This window comes from Trichoderma asperellum, chromosome 2 (genome assembly GCF_020647865.1).
Source record: "Trichoderma asperellum chromosome 2, complete sequence".
In the NCBI taxonomy this organism is placed as follows: domain Eukaryota; kingdom Fungi; phylum Ascomycota; class Sordariomycetes; order Hypocreales; family Hypocreaceae; genus Trichoderma; species Trichoderma asperellum.
This window is the reverse complement of record NC_089416.1, coordinates 2,959,050-2,972,799: the sequence shown is the minus strand read 5'-3', so window position 1 is coordinate 2,972,799 and position 13,750 is coordinate 2,959,050. Positions and strand designations below refer to the sequence as shown.

At 47.7% G+C, this 13,750-nt stretch overlaps 6 protein-coding genes across 6 annotated transcripts; 4 read left to right on the top strand and 2 right to left on the bottom strand.

Moving 5' to 3' along the window:
- The first annotated feature begins 96 nt into the window (after window positions 1–96).
- TrAFT101_003306 (uncharacterized protein) lies at window positions 97–1,830 on the top strand. The gene is made up of 6 exons (XM_024902370.2): window positions 97–216; window positions 292–448; window positions 685–801; window positions 921–1,035; window positions 1,142–1,213; window positions 1,297–1,830. Exons 1-6 carry the CDS (start codon window positions 191–193, stop codon window positions 1,512–1,514), a joined length of 705 nt encoding a protein of 234 aa, XP_024764440.1. The 5' UTR covers window positions 97–190; the 3' UTR covers window positions 1,515–1,830.
- On the bottom strand, window positions 1,775–4,208 carry TrAFT101_003305 (uncharacterized protein). Its single transcript, XM_024903531.2, has 6 exons — window positions 3,629–4,208; window positions 3,334–3,570; window positions 3,151–3,261; window positions 2,252–3,033; window positions 1,943–2,176; window positions 1,775–1,882 (listed from the first exon to the last, which is right to left on the bottom strand). Exons 1-6 carry the CDS (start codon window positions 3,711–3,713, stop codon window positions 1,781–1,783), a joined length of 1,551 nt encoding a protein of 516 aa, XP_024764439.1. The 5' UTR covers window positions 3,714–4,208; the 3' UTR covers window positions 1,775–1,780.
- A 244-nt stretch (window positions 4,209–4,452) lies between these two features.
- TrAFT101_003304 (uncharacterized protein) lies at window positions 4,453–4,677 on the top strand (the record flags this gene model as incomplete). The annotated part of the gene is made up of 1 exon (XM_024899516.1): window positions 4,453–4,677. The coding sequence occupies one exon, from the start codon at window positions 4,453–4,455 to the stop codon at window positions 4,675–4,677; it is 225 nt and encodes a 74-aa protein (XP_024764438.1).
- A 405-nt stretch (window positions 4,678–5,082) lies between these two features.
- TrAFT101_003303 (uncharacterized protein) lies at window positions 5,083–7,809 on the bottom strand. Its single transcript, XM_024899440.2, has 5 exons — window positions 7,293–7,809; window positions 6,569–7,209; window positions 6,183–6,491; window positions 5,734–6,114; window positions 5,083–5,679 (listed from the first exon to the last, which is right to left on the bottom strand). The coding sequence occupies exons 1-5, from the start codon at window positions 7,528–7,530 to the stop codon at window positions 5,509–5,511; spliced, it is 1,740 nt and encodes a 579-aa protein (XP_024764437.2). The 5' UTR covers window positions 7,531–7,809; the 3' UTR covers window positions 5,083–5,508.
- A 1,068-nt stretch (window positions 7,810–8,877) lies between these two features.
- On the top strand, window positions 8,878–10,136 carry TrAFT101_003302 (uncharacterized protein; the record flags this gene model as incomplete). Its single annotated transcript, XM_066126842.1, has 2 exons — window positions 8,878–9,005; window positions 10,055–10,136. The coding sequence occupies 2 exons, from the start codon at window positions 8,878–8,880 to the stop codon at window positions 10,134–10,136; spliced, it is 210 nt and encodes a 69-aa protein (XP_065982949.1).
- Window positions 10,137–11,559: 1,423 nt separating this feature from the next.
- On the top strand, window positions 11,560–13,510 carry KGD2 (2-oxoglutarate dehydrogenase complex E2 component). The gene is made up of 4 exons (XM_024909551.2): window positions 11,560–11,935; window positions 11,998–12,336; window positions 12,393–12,785; window positions 12,840–13,510. Exons 1-4 carry the CDS (start codon window positions 11,708–11,710, stop codon window positions 13,134–13,136), a joined length of 1,257 nt encoding a protein of 418 aa, XP_024764436.1. The 5' UTR covers window positions 11,560–11,707; the 3' UTR covers window positions 13,137–13,510.
- The last annotated feature ends 240 nt before the right edge of the window (window positions 13,511–13,750 follow it).

Here is a 13,750-nt window from a genome sequence, read left to right as displayed (position 1 = left end):
CGATGTACTGTTTAGAAAAACTGATGCGCCGTGCTATATTCACATCACGAAGTGAGTGCATATTTTTTTTTTCTTTTGCTATTTTCTTTACGTGCTCCTGCCCTCTGCCCCAATCTTGACGAATAAAACGACTTAAAGAAAAGAAAAAGGAAGAAAAGAAAGAATATTAGGGATTTAGATAAAGATAAAGATGTCTGACAGCGATGACGAACCTATGTAAAGATGCCTCTTTGCAACCTTCTATTCCTCTCGGGTTTCATTTTCAACGCTGACTCTAGAACACCACGCCAGCACTCTTTCGGCCCACGCCTTGGCTGCATTGAAGTCTTTTGAAGCCGAAAAAGACGAGCATCAGGCCAAATTCCAGAAACTGAAGGCCGAGGCAGAGAGCAATGCCCTTTTGTCCATTGATGCCTTTTCAGAAGATTGGAATGAGTCTCAGTTTTGGGTACGTTGAACGCTCTCTCTTCTCTCTCTCTCTCTCTTCAGATGTATCTTTTTTTCCCATGCGCATCTTACGTCTACTTCCGGGAAAAGGGGGAAAAAAAAATAATTTTTTTTTTGTCTTTGCGTCTTTTCACACGAAGGATGAACTGTAATCTTTGATTCTTTTAAATTACCCTGTTCACTCTTCATCTCTTGAGTACTACAAAGCTTAACAATGAAACCCGCTTCAAACCGCAGTATTCAGATGACACCGCAAATAAGCTGGCGACAGAACTTCTCAGAGATGCCACAAGTGACATGACAATCGGCGTTGTCTCAGCCCCGAGCGTTTTCGTTGCACTCAAGAATATCCTGGTAAGCAAATTCCACATCAGCCTGAACTTTGGGAGCATAGAACCCTCATAATAGCTTTTTTTTGGAAAAAAAAAAAGGAAAGTGGCTGACACGACCCATTCTATTCATTTTTATTCTAGCGAGACCGAAGTGATGACGAAAAGCCAAAATTGGTCCTCCTGGAGCACGACAACCGGTTTGGCGTCTTCTCCGAGTTTTACTTCTATGACTTTCAACAACCAGTTAGACTGCCAGGTATGAAAAGCTAACCTCCCCATGTATTATTCTGTATCTTTGAACGATACATATATATATATATCCAAGACTTGAGAACCTTATACTAACCTGAACGTGCACGCAGGTCATCTAAAGGGCTCTATTGACAGAATCATTTGTGATCCGCCCTTCCTGAGTGAGGATTGCCAGACCAAAGGTATAAAATCATTCTTATGCACTAGCAATTCGCCATCTCTCCTTGTAATTCTGTAAACTAATGCTAGCCATGTCTCTCTATAGCCGCATTGACCGTACGCTGGCTCCTCAAGCCAACCAATACCGGGACGCTACCTAGGCTCATTGTCTGTACCGGAGAGCGAATGGAGGACCTGATTCTTAAGCTCTACAAGGCACTGGGCGTGAAGACAACTGCTTTTGAGCCCAAGCATACAAGGGGTCTCAGCAACGAGTTCTACTGTTACGCCAATTTTGAGTGCCCAAATTGGAACTGGCGATAAAGCGATAAAGCGAGGAAGGCGTGGAAAATATCCCTAAAAAATATAGTCGTTTCGAACAAAACTGGTGCACGCATATTCGGGGTGTGATTTTGGGCAGCCCCAATAGGACGAATGCCGTACTGGCTTTGCCGCAAAACTCGATGGAGAGATGGGCTGCCGTCTATTTGCTTCATTGTATACGAATTCATCAATCATCCTGTACCCTAAGGTGGTAGGTATCGTGTAACGTATTTCTTCTTTTGATATATTATACAACAATGCTCGGCTTAAGCGAGTGATCGAATTATATAGAACAGTAAATATGCCTGGGCTCCAAGCACATCTGATACCTTGGCCAGCTCTACCTTGTGATCGTTGAATTTGAACCACTGACATTGTTAGTCGAAAAGAAAATACACAGATTATAGAATGAGAGATGCTAGCCATACCTGATCTCCAACTCGACAATATGACACATAGTGTCCGGTCTCAATCTCTCCAACATGAACAACGACACTCAAAAGGTCATATGTGCACGATCTCTCCAATTCCATGTTCTCGCGACTATCACGACTGCGAGCACGATTGGTGTAGGGAAGCATATTTAGCTGTAGCGGGAAACGGACAGTGTTGTCAATCTTAGAAGCAGATCGGTCGTGTTTCCCCTGTTTAAACTCAAATCTCTGTCATGCTGTATTAATACCAGAACCCAGCCTTTTTGACCTTCTCATCGATGCATCAAGGGATAGACAACTTACTTTTAGTTGAATAGACAGTACGTTTGGTAGGCGTTTAATGTTGGTATATCTTCGTGCCTGCTGTATTGATGCGCAGCTGTGGCATCTGTATTCGCACTTGTCCGACTTGACATACTCCTCGTCCAAGCAATCGTTCAGTGTAAGCGCAGGCAGCTTCTGTCCCGTCTTCTTGGCTCGCCTCTGTGCTAAAGTGTCGACACCTAGACTGAGATCTAGGAACGATTGGACGGCGTTGGTCTGTCCACCGCAATTCTGACATGCTGTAGTTGTTTGCATTTTGCCGTAGAATGTTTGATGGATAATGCAGCTGCATGTATGCTCACTCCCACTCTGTGGCCTTTTGCCGTCGCCATTTCGCTCATGCAATTCTTCAGCCAGAAATTGGAAAAATTCATGAGCATCCTGCTCTTTCGTTGTCACGAGATTCTCAAAAGCTTTCTTCTCTGAAATCCAGAATCCAGACAGGATGCTGGCCGCTGTATAACCGTTAGTGCTCTCCAGAGCATAGAAATCCTGGAACATGTCATCCATAGCACAGCTCAGGCAGTATGGGATGCTACAGTCGCTGCTCTGATGTCCGTCGCTGAGATAAAAGTTGCGCAGGAGGGGATTGTGGAGGAAGCTCTGAAGCACAACGTTCTGGTAGCAGGTTGCCCCTGCGTTGTAGATGCCACGAAGTCCACTGGCCCGGCATGATGCAGCGACTGTGTTGGCTGAGATGAGGCGAGGATCGTCTTTTCCTGAGTCTGCAAATAGTTCGTCGTGCTTTCGTTTTCGGTTCGCTGGGATGGTGTGTTAGGTAAAGGAAGATTATCAATTGACGGTTAGGTAGAGGAAGAAAGAGGGACAAAAGGTGAAATAAAGGCTTTCTTAACGAGCTGAGCTCAACATGTACGTACTTGAAAATGTTCCAGTCCCTATCTTTCGCACTCTGAGTTCCTCAAACGTAGGATCCCAAACAAAGTCATCGCATATTTGGCAATAGAGCGAGCCGTTGCGAGAATCAACGTCTGTAATTATAAGTAAGTAAACAAAAGCGCAATGGCAGTATCAAGACAGCCAAAGCAAAAGCCATCACATACAGAATCGATGTAGTTTTTCGGTCCCATGGTCCAAACGATCGGCTTCCTCCACCGTTACGGGACATTGTAGGCATAGATAATTCGAGGTGAGCGAGGTAACGGGACGGCCTTCTGGGTTCGTTGACGTCTGGGGAATAATGGGGCTTGTATCGAAGATTCCTCGAAGTATCATCTTGTAGTGCGCTATAGAGCTGTTCATGACCTCTTGGCTCTGCGAAAGAAGTAGTTGGACATGCTCTGCAAGGAAGTCGGTCAGCATAGAGTCTCGTTGGTTTACTTGATGCATCACACGCACCGCAGCCGAATACTGGATTCCCCGGCGAGGGAGATTTGATCTTGGCATTTTTGGGCGATGCGGGAGTCGCCGGTCGAGCGGACATGGCGACTGTGTGGGAATGGATATGATCTCTCTCTGTTCGACGCGCCAATCGATGTAGGGCTAGAATACCGGCTGCAAACGGCTGAAGAGTTGGGAGCCTCTGCGTCCTGTGCGGATCGTCGTAAAGTAGAATCGTGAAGTATTGGTATGAATTGCTGGAATAAGGTGGCTGCTGAGGAGGGAAAAGGGTATCAGTGCAGGCAAAGACGTAATAATCCAAGACTGGATCCGGGGTCGCACGCGCTGTGCCTTGGGAAGTGCCGCTGTAGCGTATCTGCAGATCGCATCAGGTAGCTTGCGCTATAATAGAGTGCGTGCCTTGCCTTAGTAGCCTGCTTTATAGTTCACTAGCGGCCAATAACAGGGTCTGCATTGGCACTCTCGGGGGATTTTTCATGGAGGCACGGGTGCTTGCGTGGATGTCTTGAAATAGATAATTACTATGCACGAATATATATCCTGTCTAAATGCACGGATTCTCAGCGTGTAGCCGTGGTAGCGGCACTGCTATCGGGAACATACTTGCGCCAACATGAGGTGGTCCTTTGTCCCCAGCGCTACCCCGGCCCAGTAATCCGCCTTTGTCATCATGCTTAGGCACATTCGAGTGCGGCTGCTAGCGGCAGAGAGACTATCTCGCAGCCTTATCTTGTAAACTCTCCCAAGCCCATGCTTTTTTCGTTTATTAGTCAAAGTCAACCCGAGTTCTCTCTCTTTTCCAGTAAACAAACAAACAAACAATGCCCCAAAACTCAAACCAAAGCCAGCAGGCTTCCTTCTCGGCGCTCTACCTGCAGAGAGCCACACAAGAGCTCTCGGAGGACCTGGATAAAATTCGCAACGCCGATGACTTCAAGGTCGAATCCGTGCCGTTTCTTGTGCACGCGCTGCAGCAGGGCGCCCAGCAGTTCTCTGCCTCGCAGCAAAATGCAGTCCTCAAGACCTCCGAGAACCGCCAAGGCTGAATTGGTGGTGCAGAAATAATATTTGCTGTCACTCTTAAACACAATACACTTTCGTCATGGTAAATTTCCTTGCAACGCGGTATCTTATCGGCGATAAGTTTTCATTCGCAACTGACTCCTGGCTGCAAGATACCCTATAGAGCCGGGAAAGCTCACCCATTCATTCATCGCATAGTGTGTCTTACCTGCTTGAACAACATGGGATAATATAAGGAGCATCGGTTATTGGCTATTGGATATTGTACTTAAAAAACATAATGGGTAATGAATCTTTATATGTGCTAAACTCCAACTTTTCAACATACTGCTTTATAGGAGAGAACTTACGCTGGGAAAAATGATAGGGAAAAATAAATTTACCATAAAAAAATCGTATCTTTTCGACAAAATAACGGATTTAAATCATCATCTCTGTGCATTTGATTGAAAGTCTAAGCCAAATGCTTCGTCATCAAATTCATTACATCTCTGCTTCTCCTGTCGTAAAACTATCTACTATATCTAAAAACGAACGTGTGGTGGTATCATCAAAGCTAAAGGTATCCGATTCGCCTCCAAGTATATGTATGAAAGGGTATCTATAATTAAGAAAGAAAAAAAAAATAAAAAAAATAAAATAAAATAAAAAGCAGCCGTCGCATCAATGTCGTATAGAATGAGAATTTTTGCTTTCCCAAGCACTGGGAATTTAGGGTCGGATTGATCAACCAAAAATAAGGATCGTTTCAGTACCGAAAACTGGTATTGCGTCTCGGTGCTATTTCGTGTTGAACGTCAACACTGTGATCAGCGAGTAGGATTGGAATTTCCCTTGATGAGAGAAACTTGAAACTAGGCAAAGGCAGGTGCCCGAGACTTGCGCTCCTTACGAATTGCCCATCCCTTGAGAGCCAAAACGAGAAGCTCCCAAGCCATAAACAAGCCTGTTGCGCCCAACACCATCGTGTAGAGGGGCATAGCATCGATCTTGTAATGAAGCATGCCCTTGACGGTATCGGCGCTCTGCTACAGTTAGCCTCCACCTATAAAAAAGAAGAGAACTATCGCCACACTTACACTATACATGAAAATAATGCCACCGGCAATGAGGCCAAACGATGCCAGAAGCTCAGTCGGGGGTCGCGATGGGTGAATCGACTTGGGCGGCTTTAGCCACATGATGACATATGTGAGCATTCTGGCACACGCAGCGCCAAATAGCAAATCGCCCCACTGCTTGTGAACCATGGTGCCTGTCGCTGATGTTTGAGTGTGTCCGCCCATCATGATACCGAGGAAGAGGATGATCAGAGCCGGAAGGGGATTGCTGGAGAACTCATAAGTTGCAGGAGACTCGAGGGCAGCGCGCTCTTCGTCGGAAGGCTCCACTTGGCTTGGGATTGTCACCATGGTGTTTAGCAGGTCTCTCATTCGTGTAGATTCAACAAGCAAACCGGCCTATTGCAATATCAGTAAACAAGACTATCTGAGGGAGACAAAATTAGTCGCAATTGAGTGAGGCTTACCGAACCGCCTCCAAGGAAAAGGACGGTGATGGAGAGATGCTCCAGGTCACTGGGTCTCCAGACGCCATCTTGGCTGCCCAGGTGCTCCAGGAAGATATTGGTGGCGCCGTAGAAGGCAATCAGACCGCTCTCAACGAATTCCGCGGAGGGAACCCAGCGCTGGCCAGCTTTCCTCTGACGACGCAGATTCCACGACCACCCCGATTCGTAGAAGCTTCCCGCCCAGCGACCCAGCGTAAGAAGACCCATCCAGAAGAAGATTCCTCCCTTGATCCAGTGAGCGAGTCCATTAAAAATTGCAGGGCCCTCCTAGAAAAAAAAAACGTCAGTTAAGTTTTTTTTTTTTTTTTTTTTTCAGATGGTTAAAAAAAAAGGGTAAAACGCACAAAAAGTCGTCCATAGGTGGCGATGCCAGAAGTATACGCAATAAAGCCAAAGGGCAGGATGATGCGATCCACAGCCTTGTATCCAAAATCGATATACTTCCAGACCTTGGAAGACAACACCTTGATCGCCATCAAAGTCGTCTTGCTCTGCGGCTTCACCTCGGGCATGGGCATAATTGGGCCATCGAAGTCATCCTCCTCCTCCTCGTCCAATTCCTTGTTGAAAGTGGACATGGGCTGGTGCTCATGGTCGCCCAGCGTTGAGATGGAATTGCTGCGCAGGGACTCAGTGGTCGGCTCCGAGCCCTGGCCGCTGTCGTTGGACAGGCGATCGCCGTAGTAGTTGCTTCTAGCTTCCGGGGCGTCCGTGGCAAGTGGGATGAAGGAGCGGCGCTCTTCGGCTAGCTCGCTGTCGGAGCCCTTGAAGGCCCCGCCAACGCGCCGGAGCAGGCTCACCACGACCTGCGCTGAGACGACCCAGGTGATGACCCAGCCAACGCGGTGGTGGGCGTTGTTGGGGAACAGATCCGGCGTTGAAGCGTTGTAGATAGTTCCCAGGATCAGGCCCAGCGCATTGGTGCCCAGGAAGACGAACTGCGACGGGAGAACGTAGCGAGACTTGGCCAGCGACAAGAAGACGGCTTTGTTAAAGGCCGTGTTAGTATATACAAGCTCTGCTTTTTGATTGCTCCATCAACTGGGGCCAGGCAAGGATATGACATACCAACGGGAAGGAAAATCACCCAAGCCAGTGTCATGAGGGCAATGTGAGCAAACATGAGCTGGCGATGCTCCGGATGGGCAAAGTAGGTGGGAGGATATTCTGTGTCGTCCGGCGGAGCATCGTCCATCTCCATCCCCCCTCCATGGCGGCGGCCATTGGCAGCTATCACGGGAAGCGCAAAGCTCAAGCCAAGCACCGCAATGCCGGCGAGTCTACTGCCGAACGCAGCTGATTTCATAGGGGACGTTGGCTGTGCAGCTCGATTCTCCCAAACGATATTCAAGAATGTAGGATCTAGGAATGAGCGATAGAGAGTCGTTTAAACGGCAGCGCCGTGTGGCGAGCTCTACAATCAACCGGCAGCAAAGGCTCCGCGCGCGCAGAGGCCTCAGAGTGACAATCAAGGAGTATAGACAGAATACATATATGGACACCTCACTCAGCGACCGGGGTGAGATATGGCTTCGACAGGAGATGAAATACGCAAACTACTGCGAACAAAAGGAGATCATATGCAAGAACAACTCCAGCTTCATCTACGAGTGTCATAGGCGGGTGGGTGGCTGGCTTTAAAAAGAAGACGAGACGGCAGCTTACACAAAGCCGCTCCATCCCGCCGCCAGCGGGACCTGAGCGGCATTGATCTCGGGCTGTGATTGACAATCGTCATGGCAGCTGTCAAGGTCGAGTTACCTCGTTTGTGGGCTGTTGCTGTTGCTGGAAGATGAGGTCGAGCTCCGAGGCTTCCGAGCCTCGCGCCTTGTGTGTACTGCTACTTGTGTGCAGATGCGGTCAGGAAGCGTACCCAGGCCTGCCAAGGTAGGTAGTAGTGAGAAGCAGCAGAGCTCAAGTGGACATGACAAGAAGAAAAAAAAAGAGCCATCTCCACTAATGGATGCGCCGAGTGGGGGCTTTGTTTCCTCTTTGAGCGGTTTCGGGAGGCTGATGATTGATGTACTGCCGGGTCGCGCCTAAAGAAACTTCCCATCCAGCTGTGTAAGTCCGATGGTGTAAGTGGTTGGGTCGTCTTGCCTTGCCCCTAGCTACTCGAGATATCAGCTGTGAGTCAGTCCGGCTAGCCTGCCTGGAACTATTACTGATCTACTGCCTAGGGAGCTTTAGGCCATCACATGTCTCTCCGCTGCAGCGACTGGCTCCTGGCTACTGGGCGTTTGAAGCTGAATGTGCCAAACAGAGCTTGAGAGCTACGGGAATAGGCAATGGCGGCGGCGGCGCCAGCTCAGACGCAGTGCGATGACGCACTGTTTCCTGGAGAACCCTGGCGCGACGTGCGGCGCTTCGGCTGTCTGCTACAAGCGACTGCTACCACAGCCAAGCTATGATATATGGGTGTTGACATGGCAGCGGTAGGAGTACCCAGTTGTCGTAGCCTTGCTAGCGATCATACGAACACCCAAGCCGGCTCCTGCTGGGTCTTGCATCCGGACTTTTTCAGGCAACTAGCACTACTACTGCTCCAGATGGTTTGGTCGTTATTACGGAGCCGACCCTCCTTGACTAACAGTGTAGGATCATGCAGCGATCGCGATGCGCTTCATCGACATGTACAAGTACTCACGCAAGTATGGTCTCGCGCTCTGGTGTCTCTGCACCTCAGAACTCGTACAGTACTCCAAGGACGCAGTGCCATAGCGTTCGGCCGGGTATGGTAGCCGAGATAACGGCGCTCAGAGTTGTCGTTCTTGAACGCGTGTAAGTGAGGTCCCAGTTAATACGCATACCTACGCAATACGCACAACATGGAAGTATACGCCCTGCGGTGAGGAAGTACCCGATACTTGATGCTTCCACCAACGAGTAAGAAATCTCCATCTCCACAAACATGGCCTTTTTTCCCTCTCTTTTTCTTTCTTTTCTTCTTCTCTTTTTTCCCATCGCAACCTCTTCGCCGGTGATTCCGGAGCAGAGATCGGACAACGGAGCGCGACCATCGGCTGAGTCCCCACAAACGACGTGACGAAATGGCTGGAAAGCTGCAAGCTCCCCACTTTAGGCCTCTTGGCGCGCTGGGATCCGTGATTGATTTGCTGCAGGTGGGTTTGGTTTATCTAAGAGGGAGAGAAAAAAAAAGAAAAAGAAAAAGAAAGAAGAATTTGCAACCCTTGTCGCCCACATCGGGTCATATGACGGTATTGTATTTTGTATTTTGTATCATGTACTTTTATGCTTATGGCAACTCCTCCTCTTACTGCTGCTGTTGCTACTGCTGATCTCTTATCCTTTCCTATTTTCTCCTGGTGTTTTATCACCCACTGGCCGAACATCGGAAGCGAAAGACATATGTAATAGATACCCAGTGTTTCGTGCCTTGGTAGTAGTATCTCAGTCAAGTAATATGTCTATTACTTAGGCCTACTATACAGCGGGTGAGAAAACGGCTTGCGCGCAGATGCTAGTGGTAACGGTAGTTACAAGATCTCACAGCAACGCCGCCACCTCTTTTTATTTTTTATTTTTTTACTAGATACTTACCCCTCCAACCCACCTGTTTTCTCCCCCTCTCGTTCTGCTGCGTACCTTGCCTGTCTTTTCTTACCCCATCAAGTCCTGCTTATTCCTCCGCACGTTTGTTCTCCGCTCTTACAACCCGAAATCCTTCACCCACTGCCGGGATGGTGGCGTGACCCCTACCAACGTGGAAAGCCGTGTCGGCATCGATTGGTGCAATGTGATGGACAGCCTCCCCACCCGCCTGTAGGCTACGATTGGCATAGCCAGCATCTGCTAATTCTAACGACTAGCCATATCCTGCAAGCTTCAGTGTTCTCGCGGCCCCACGAGCAAATTTCAACTCGCGCCCGGCATCCCCTGGCCCGCGAGTGAGAGTGCCGTAATACTGCCTATTGCTGCCAGAGGGCGCCGAAACCCGCGGACATTGTCAGATTTCGCCCGATAATCTCCGTTTCGCTCTCTGTGACCGGATTACTAAGTACTAGGTAATTGATCTTGCGGCTTCATGATGGATTTGGTCATCAATCAAGAGGTACATGGTTTCTAATAATTCGGAATTACAATATACAAAGATTATCAGTCTAATGGAAAACGAAAGAGTAATCAAGCTCTATCAGCCGCCCTTGAAAGAGAACAGGTTTTTGACGCTGTAGAAATGATGTGATTTTCTTCGCTTTTTCTTGTCACTTCTTTTCTCTCTTTTCCTCTTTAGGAGCTGGATTCAACCACCGTATTGCCGTATTGTCTAATTTTAGACAGTAGAATACAACCTTCAATGATACACGCATATACATACAAAACGCTGGTGGAACGCTGAGAGGGGGAAAAGAATGACATTGTGCGCTCCAATCACATCAACCTGCTACATGGACCATATTATACAAATATTTAGCTGTTGATATTAATCCTACCACTTTGGATAATGTTTACTCTATTATGTACTAGCATATCCTAATTCGTAATTACTCTGACATTAGCTAATGTTAATGGTGAACTCCTAAGTGATTAGAGGAAAGGAAGCTTTACATTGCAGATGAAGAGTTTAATCTCCTTGAACAGCCAACATATATATTATTTACAGGGTATAATTTTTTTTAATTACGCAAGACAAGGCTTGTCTGTCTTTTGCCTTTTATATATGTAAATACAGTAGTTTATCTTACATTATGGTACTTTAAGCGGGCAGAAGCTTACAAATTTATATAGCAAATGGAACTAACTACCTCTACAGATATGGAGATTATCCCCTTAGATGGCAAAAGAGTAAAAAAATACGTTGTTTGAATAGCGCAACTTTTTAACTGCGCAAGATATTGTGTCTTTCTCTCTGCCTCATGTATAAGGATATAACTCATCCTGCAAGGTGGCGCTTTAGCAGATTTTGCATGATGGTATATACCTTGGCTTTTATAATATTCGAAATGAAACATCGGCACTGCATGCACGGAATGAAAATGAATTTATGGTTGTTTCTGGCACCATACAACTCCATGGAAATCCGGTAAATAAATGACCCGGTTGGCCTGGGTCTTCTAGATGGCTTTGATCTGCTAAATGGCCTTGATCTAGCTACATCCTAGGGCACTCTCGAGCAATTCTCCGAATACACTAGCGGATATGCCAAGGTAGACAAAGGGATTGCTATCAAAGACGAACAAGTTGGCGCTGCCCCAGAAGGCTGCTCGCTCAAACAAATGGAGGTTCGATGTCGCTTCTGCCTTAAAGTTAAGGCCAAGATGCAGCCTTGCAAAACTCAGCCTTGCATTATTATAGTGCTAAAGTCTACTATTACTCACTGAAAATAAAACATACTACTAGTAGTCTGTCTACTGTGTATCCACTGCGGGCTTTATATATAAACGAGGTTTGTGCACCTGGATGCAAAGCAAATCTGCCTGTCTAATTTACCACTGCAATCCTGCACCCGACTGCACTCGCCCACCATGCTGTCTCGAAGTATAGTTACCATCGCTCGCATGGCGCCGATGCGCCAAATGCGCCCATCTTTCCGACAGGGACTTCCAAGCTTGATACGGCACTATGCAGACAAGATTATCCAGGTCCCGGTGATGGCCGAATCGATATCCGAGGGCACTCTCAAGCAGTTCTCCAAGTCAATTGGCGATTATGTCGAAGTGGACGAAGAGATTGCCACCATCGAGACGGACAAGGTATGCTTGCTATTGACCCTAGCTATGGCTTCTACTCTTCTCACCACCGCTTGTGCCTACAGATCGACGTGGCCGTCAACGCGACAGAAGCCGGTATTATCAAGGAATTTTTCGTCAACGAGGAGGATACCGTTACAGTTGGCCAGGATTTGGTTCGTGTTGAGCTTGGTGGCGAGAAGCCGGCGTCTTCAGGAGAGGCAGAGGCAGAGAAGCCCAAGGAGTCTACCCCTGCAGCCTCCGAATCAAAACCCGCTGCAGAGCCAGAACAGCCGAAGTCACAACCTGCGCCCAGCGAGAGCGAGAAGCCTGCGCCGCCGCCCCAGAAACCTGCGGAAAAGCCTTCAGGGGCAGCGGCGCCTCCAAAGGTTGAGCCAGTAGGCGGAAACCGCGAAGAGCGCCGGGTAAGTTACCTCTCAGTTCCGATACTTTCTCTAGCTTGTCTAATTGAGGAATTTAGGTCAAAATGAACCGTATGCGATTACGTATTGCTGAGCGCCTCAAGCAGTCCCAGAACACTGCTGCATCACTGACGACTTTCAATGAGGTTGACATGTCCGGCATTATGGAATTCCGAAAGCTTTACAAGGACGAAATCTTGAAGAAGACTGGCGTGAAGCTGGGTTTCATGAGCGCCTTTTCTCGCGCCGCGGTTTTAGCGATGCGGGATATTCCGGCGGTCAATGCTTCCATTGAAGGCCCTAACGGAGGTGACACTATCGTATACCGCGATTATGTCGATATCAGCGTCGCCGTTGCTACGGAGAAGGGCCTGGTTACTCCCGTGGTGCGGAATGTGGAGTCTCTGGACATGGTTAGCATCGAGAAGGCTATTGCCGAGATGGGCAAAAAGGTTGGTAGCAGCAGCACCACATGTCGAGTTGGTGGCATTGCTAACGTTAAATAGGCTCGTGACAACAAGCTCACGATTGAGGATATGGCTGGTGGTACATTTACTATCAGCAACGGCGGCATCTTTGGCTCCCTGATGGGAACCCCGATCATTAACCTGCCCCAGAGTGCTGTCCTGGGTCTCCACGCCATCAAGGATCGTGCCGTGGTTGTCAACGGAAAAGTGGAGGTTCGCCCGATGATGTATCTGGCGCTTACATATGACCACCGTCTGCTCGACGGAAGGGAAGCGGTCCAGTTCCTTGTCAAGATCAAGGAATACATTGAGGACCCCAGGAAAATGCTTCTATAAGAACCTTTCCTTTCCCTTTCCTAGTATTGCGTACCTGAAGATAGCGGTAAACTCTTTAATCCGAGAATGTCGTACCTACAAGGCAACGGAGGGTTTTGGTAAGGGGCTTGGTGATAGCCACGCTGGACGTAATAGTCACGGGCCGTATGAGATAATAGATCCTTTAACAGAGGAAAATAGTGACTGATTGTAATAGATGGTATAGCGAATGTAATAATTTTGCCTGCTCATAGCCTAAAGTAAAAATATAGAGGCAGAGGCAGTAGAGGCGGTAGAGACAGTGTAAACCTAGGTACGGAGTATAGCTACCAGAGTTATAGCATTTTTCAATCCTTAGGTATGTTATTGCCAATTCCAATTCAAGCGTTTAAAATTAATCTAGTAGTCACAATTGAAATATTGTATAAGTGTGTGCAACGGAAATGGAAAAAGTCAAAAATGTGCATTCATGTTGCAGCGATTAAGTTCGTTCTTTTTTTTTTTCTACTCCAAAGAAATTCTTCTCATAGAGTCCTTTTAAATGGGAGTTTATTACTGCTTATACTACTACTAATAACCGTTAGTGGGGAAGGGACCCCGTAGGTTAGTACGTCATTCCGTATTTTTTTTTTTTT

Bases quoted from the DNA above. Each gene is read 5' to 3' on its own strand.
- TrAFT101_003303 (XM_024899440.2), bottom strand. From the start codon at position 7,530: ATGAAATCAGCTGCGTTCGGCAGTAGACTCGCCGGCATTGCGGTGCTT. The intron at 7,210-7,292 runs GTATGTCATATC...CCTTTAACAAAG, and splicing joins GGTGATTTTCCTTCCCGTTG to CCGTCTTCTTGTCGCTGGCC. The intron at 6,492-6,568 runs GTGCGTTTTACC...TTTTTTTTCTAG, and splicing joins CCACCTATGGACGACTTTTT to GAGGGCCCTGCAATTTTTAA.
- TrAFT101_003306 (XM_024902370.2), top strand. From the start codon at position 191: ATGTCTGACAGCGATGACGAACCTAT. The intron at 217-291 runs GTAAAGATGCCT...ACACCACGCCAG, and splicing joins GACAGCGATGACGAACCTAT to CACTCTTTCGGCCCACGCCT. The intron at 1,036-1,141 runs GTATGAAAAGCT...ACGTGCACGCAG, and splicing joins ACAACCAGTTAGACTGCCAG to GTCATCTAAAGGGCTCTATT.
- TrAFT101_003305 (XM_024903531.2), bottom strand. From the start codon at position 3,713: ATGTCCGCTCGACCGGCGACTCCCGCATCGCCCAAAAATGCCAAGATC. The intron at 3,262-3,333 runs GTATGTGATGGC...TTATAATTACAG, and splicing joins CGAAAAACTACATCGATTCT to ACGTTGATTCTCGCAACGGC. The intron at 3,034-3,150 runs GTACGTACATGT...ACACCATCCCAG, and splicing joins AGGGACTGGAACATTTTCAA to CGAACCGAAAACGAAAGCAC.
- KGD2 (XM_024909551.2), top strand. From the start codon at position 11,708: ATGCTGTCTCGAAGTATAGTTACCATCGCTCGCATGGCGCCGATGCGC. The intron at 11,936-11,997 runs GTATGCTTGCTA...TTGTGCCTACAG, and splicing joins CCACCATCGAGACGGACAAG to ATCGACGTGGCCGTCAACGC. The intron at 12,337-12,392 runs GTAAGTTACCTC...TGAGGAATTTAG, and splicing joins GAAACCGCGAAGAGCGCCGG to GTCAAAATGAACCGTATGCG.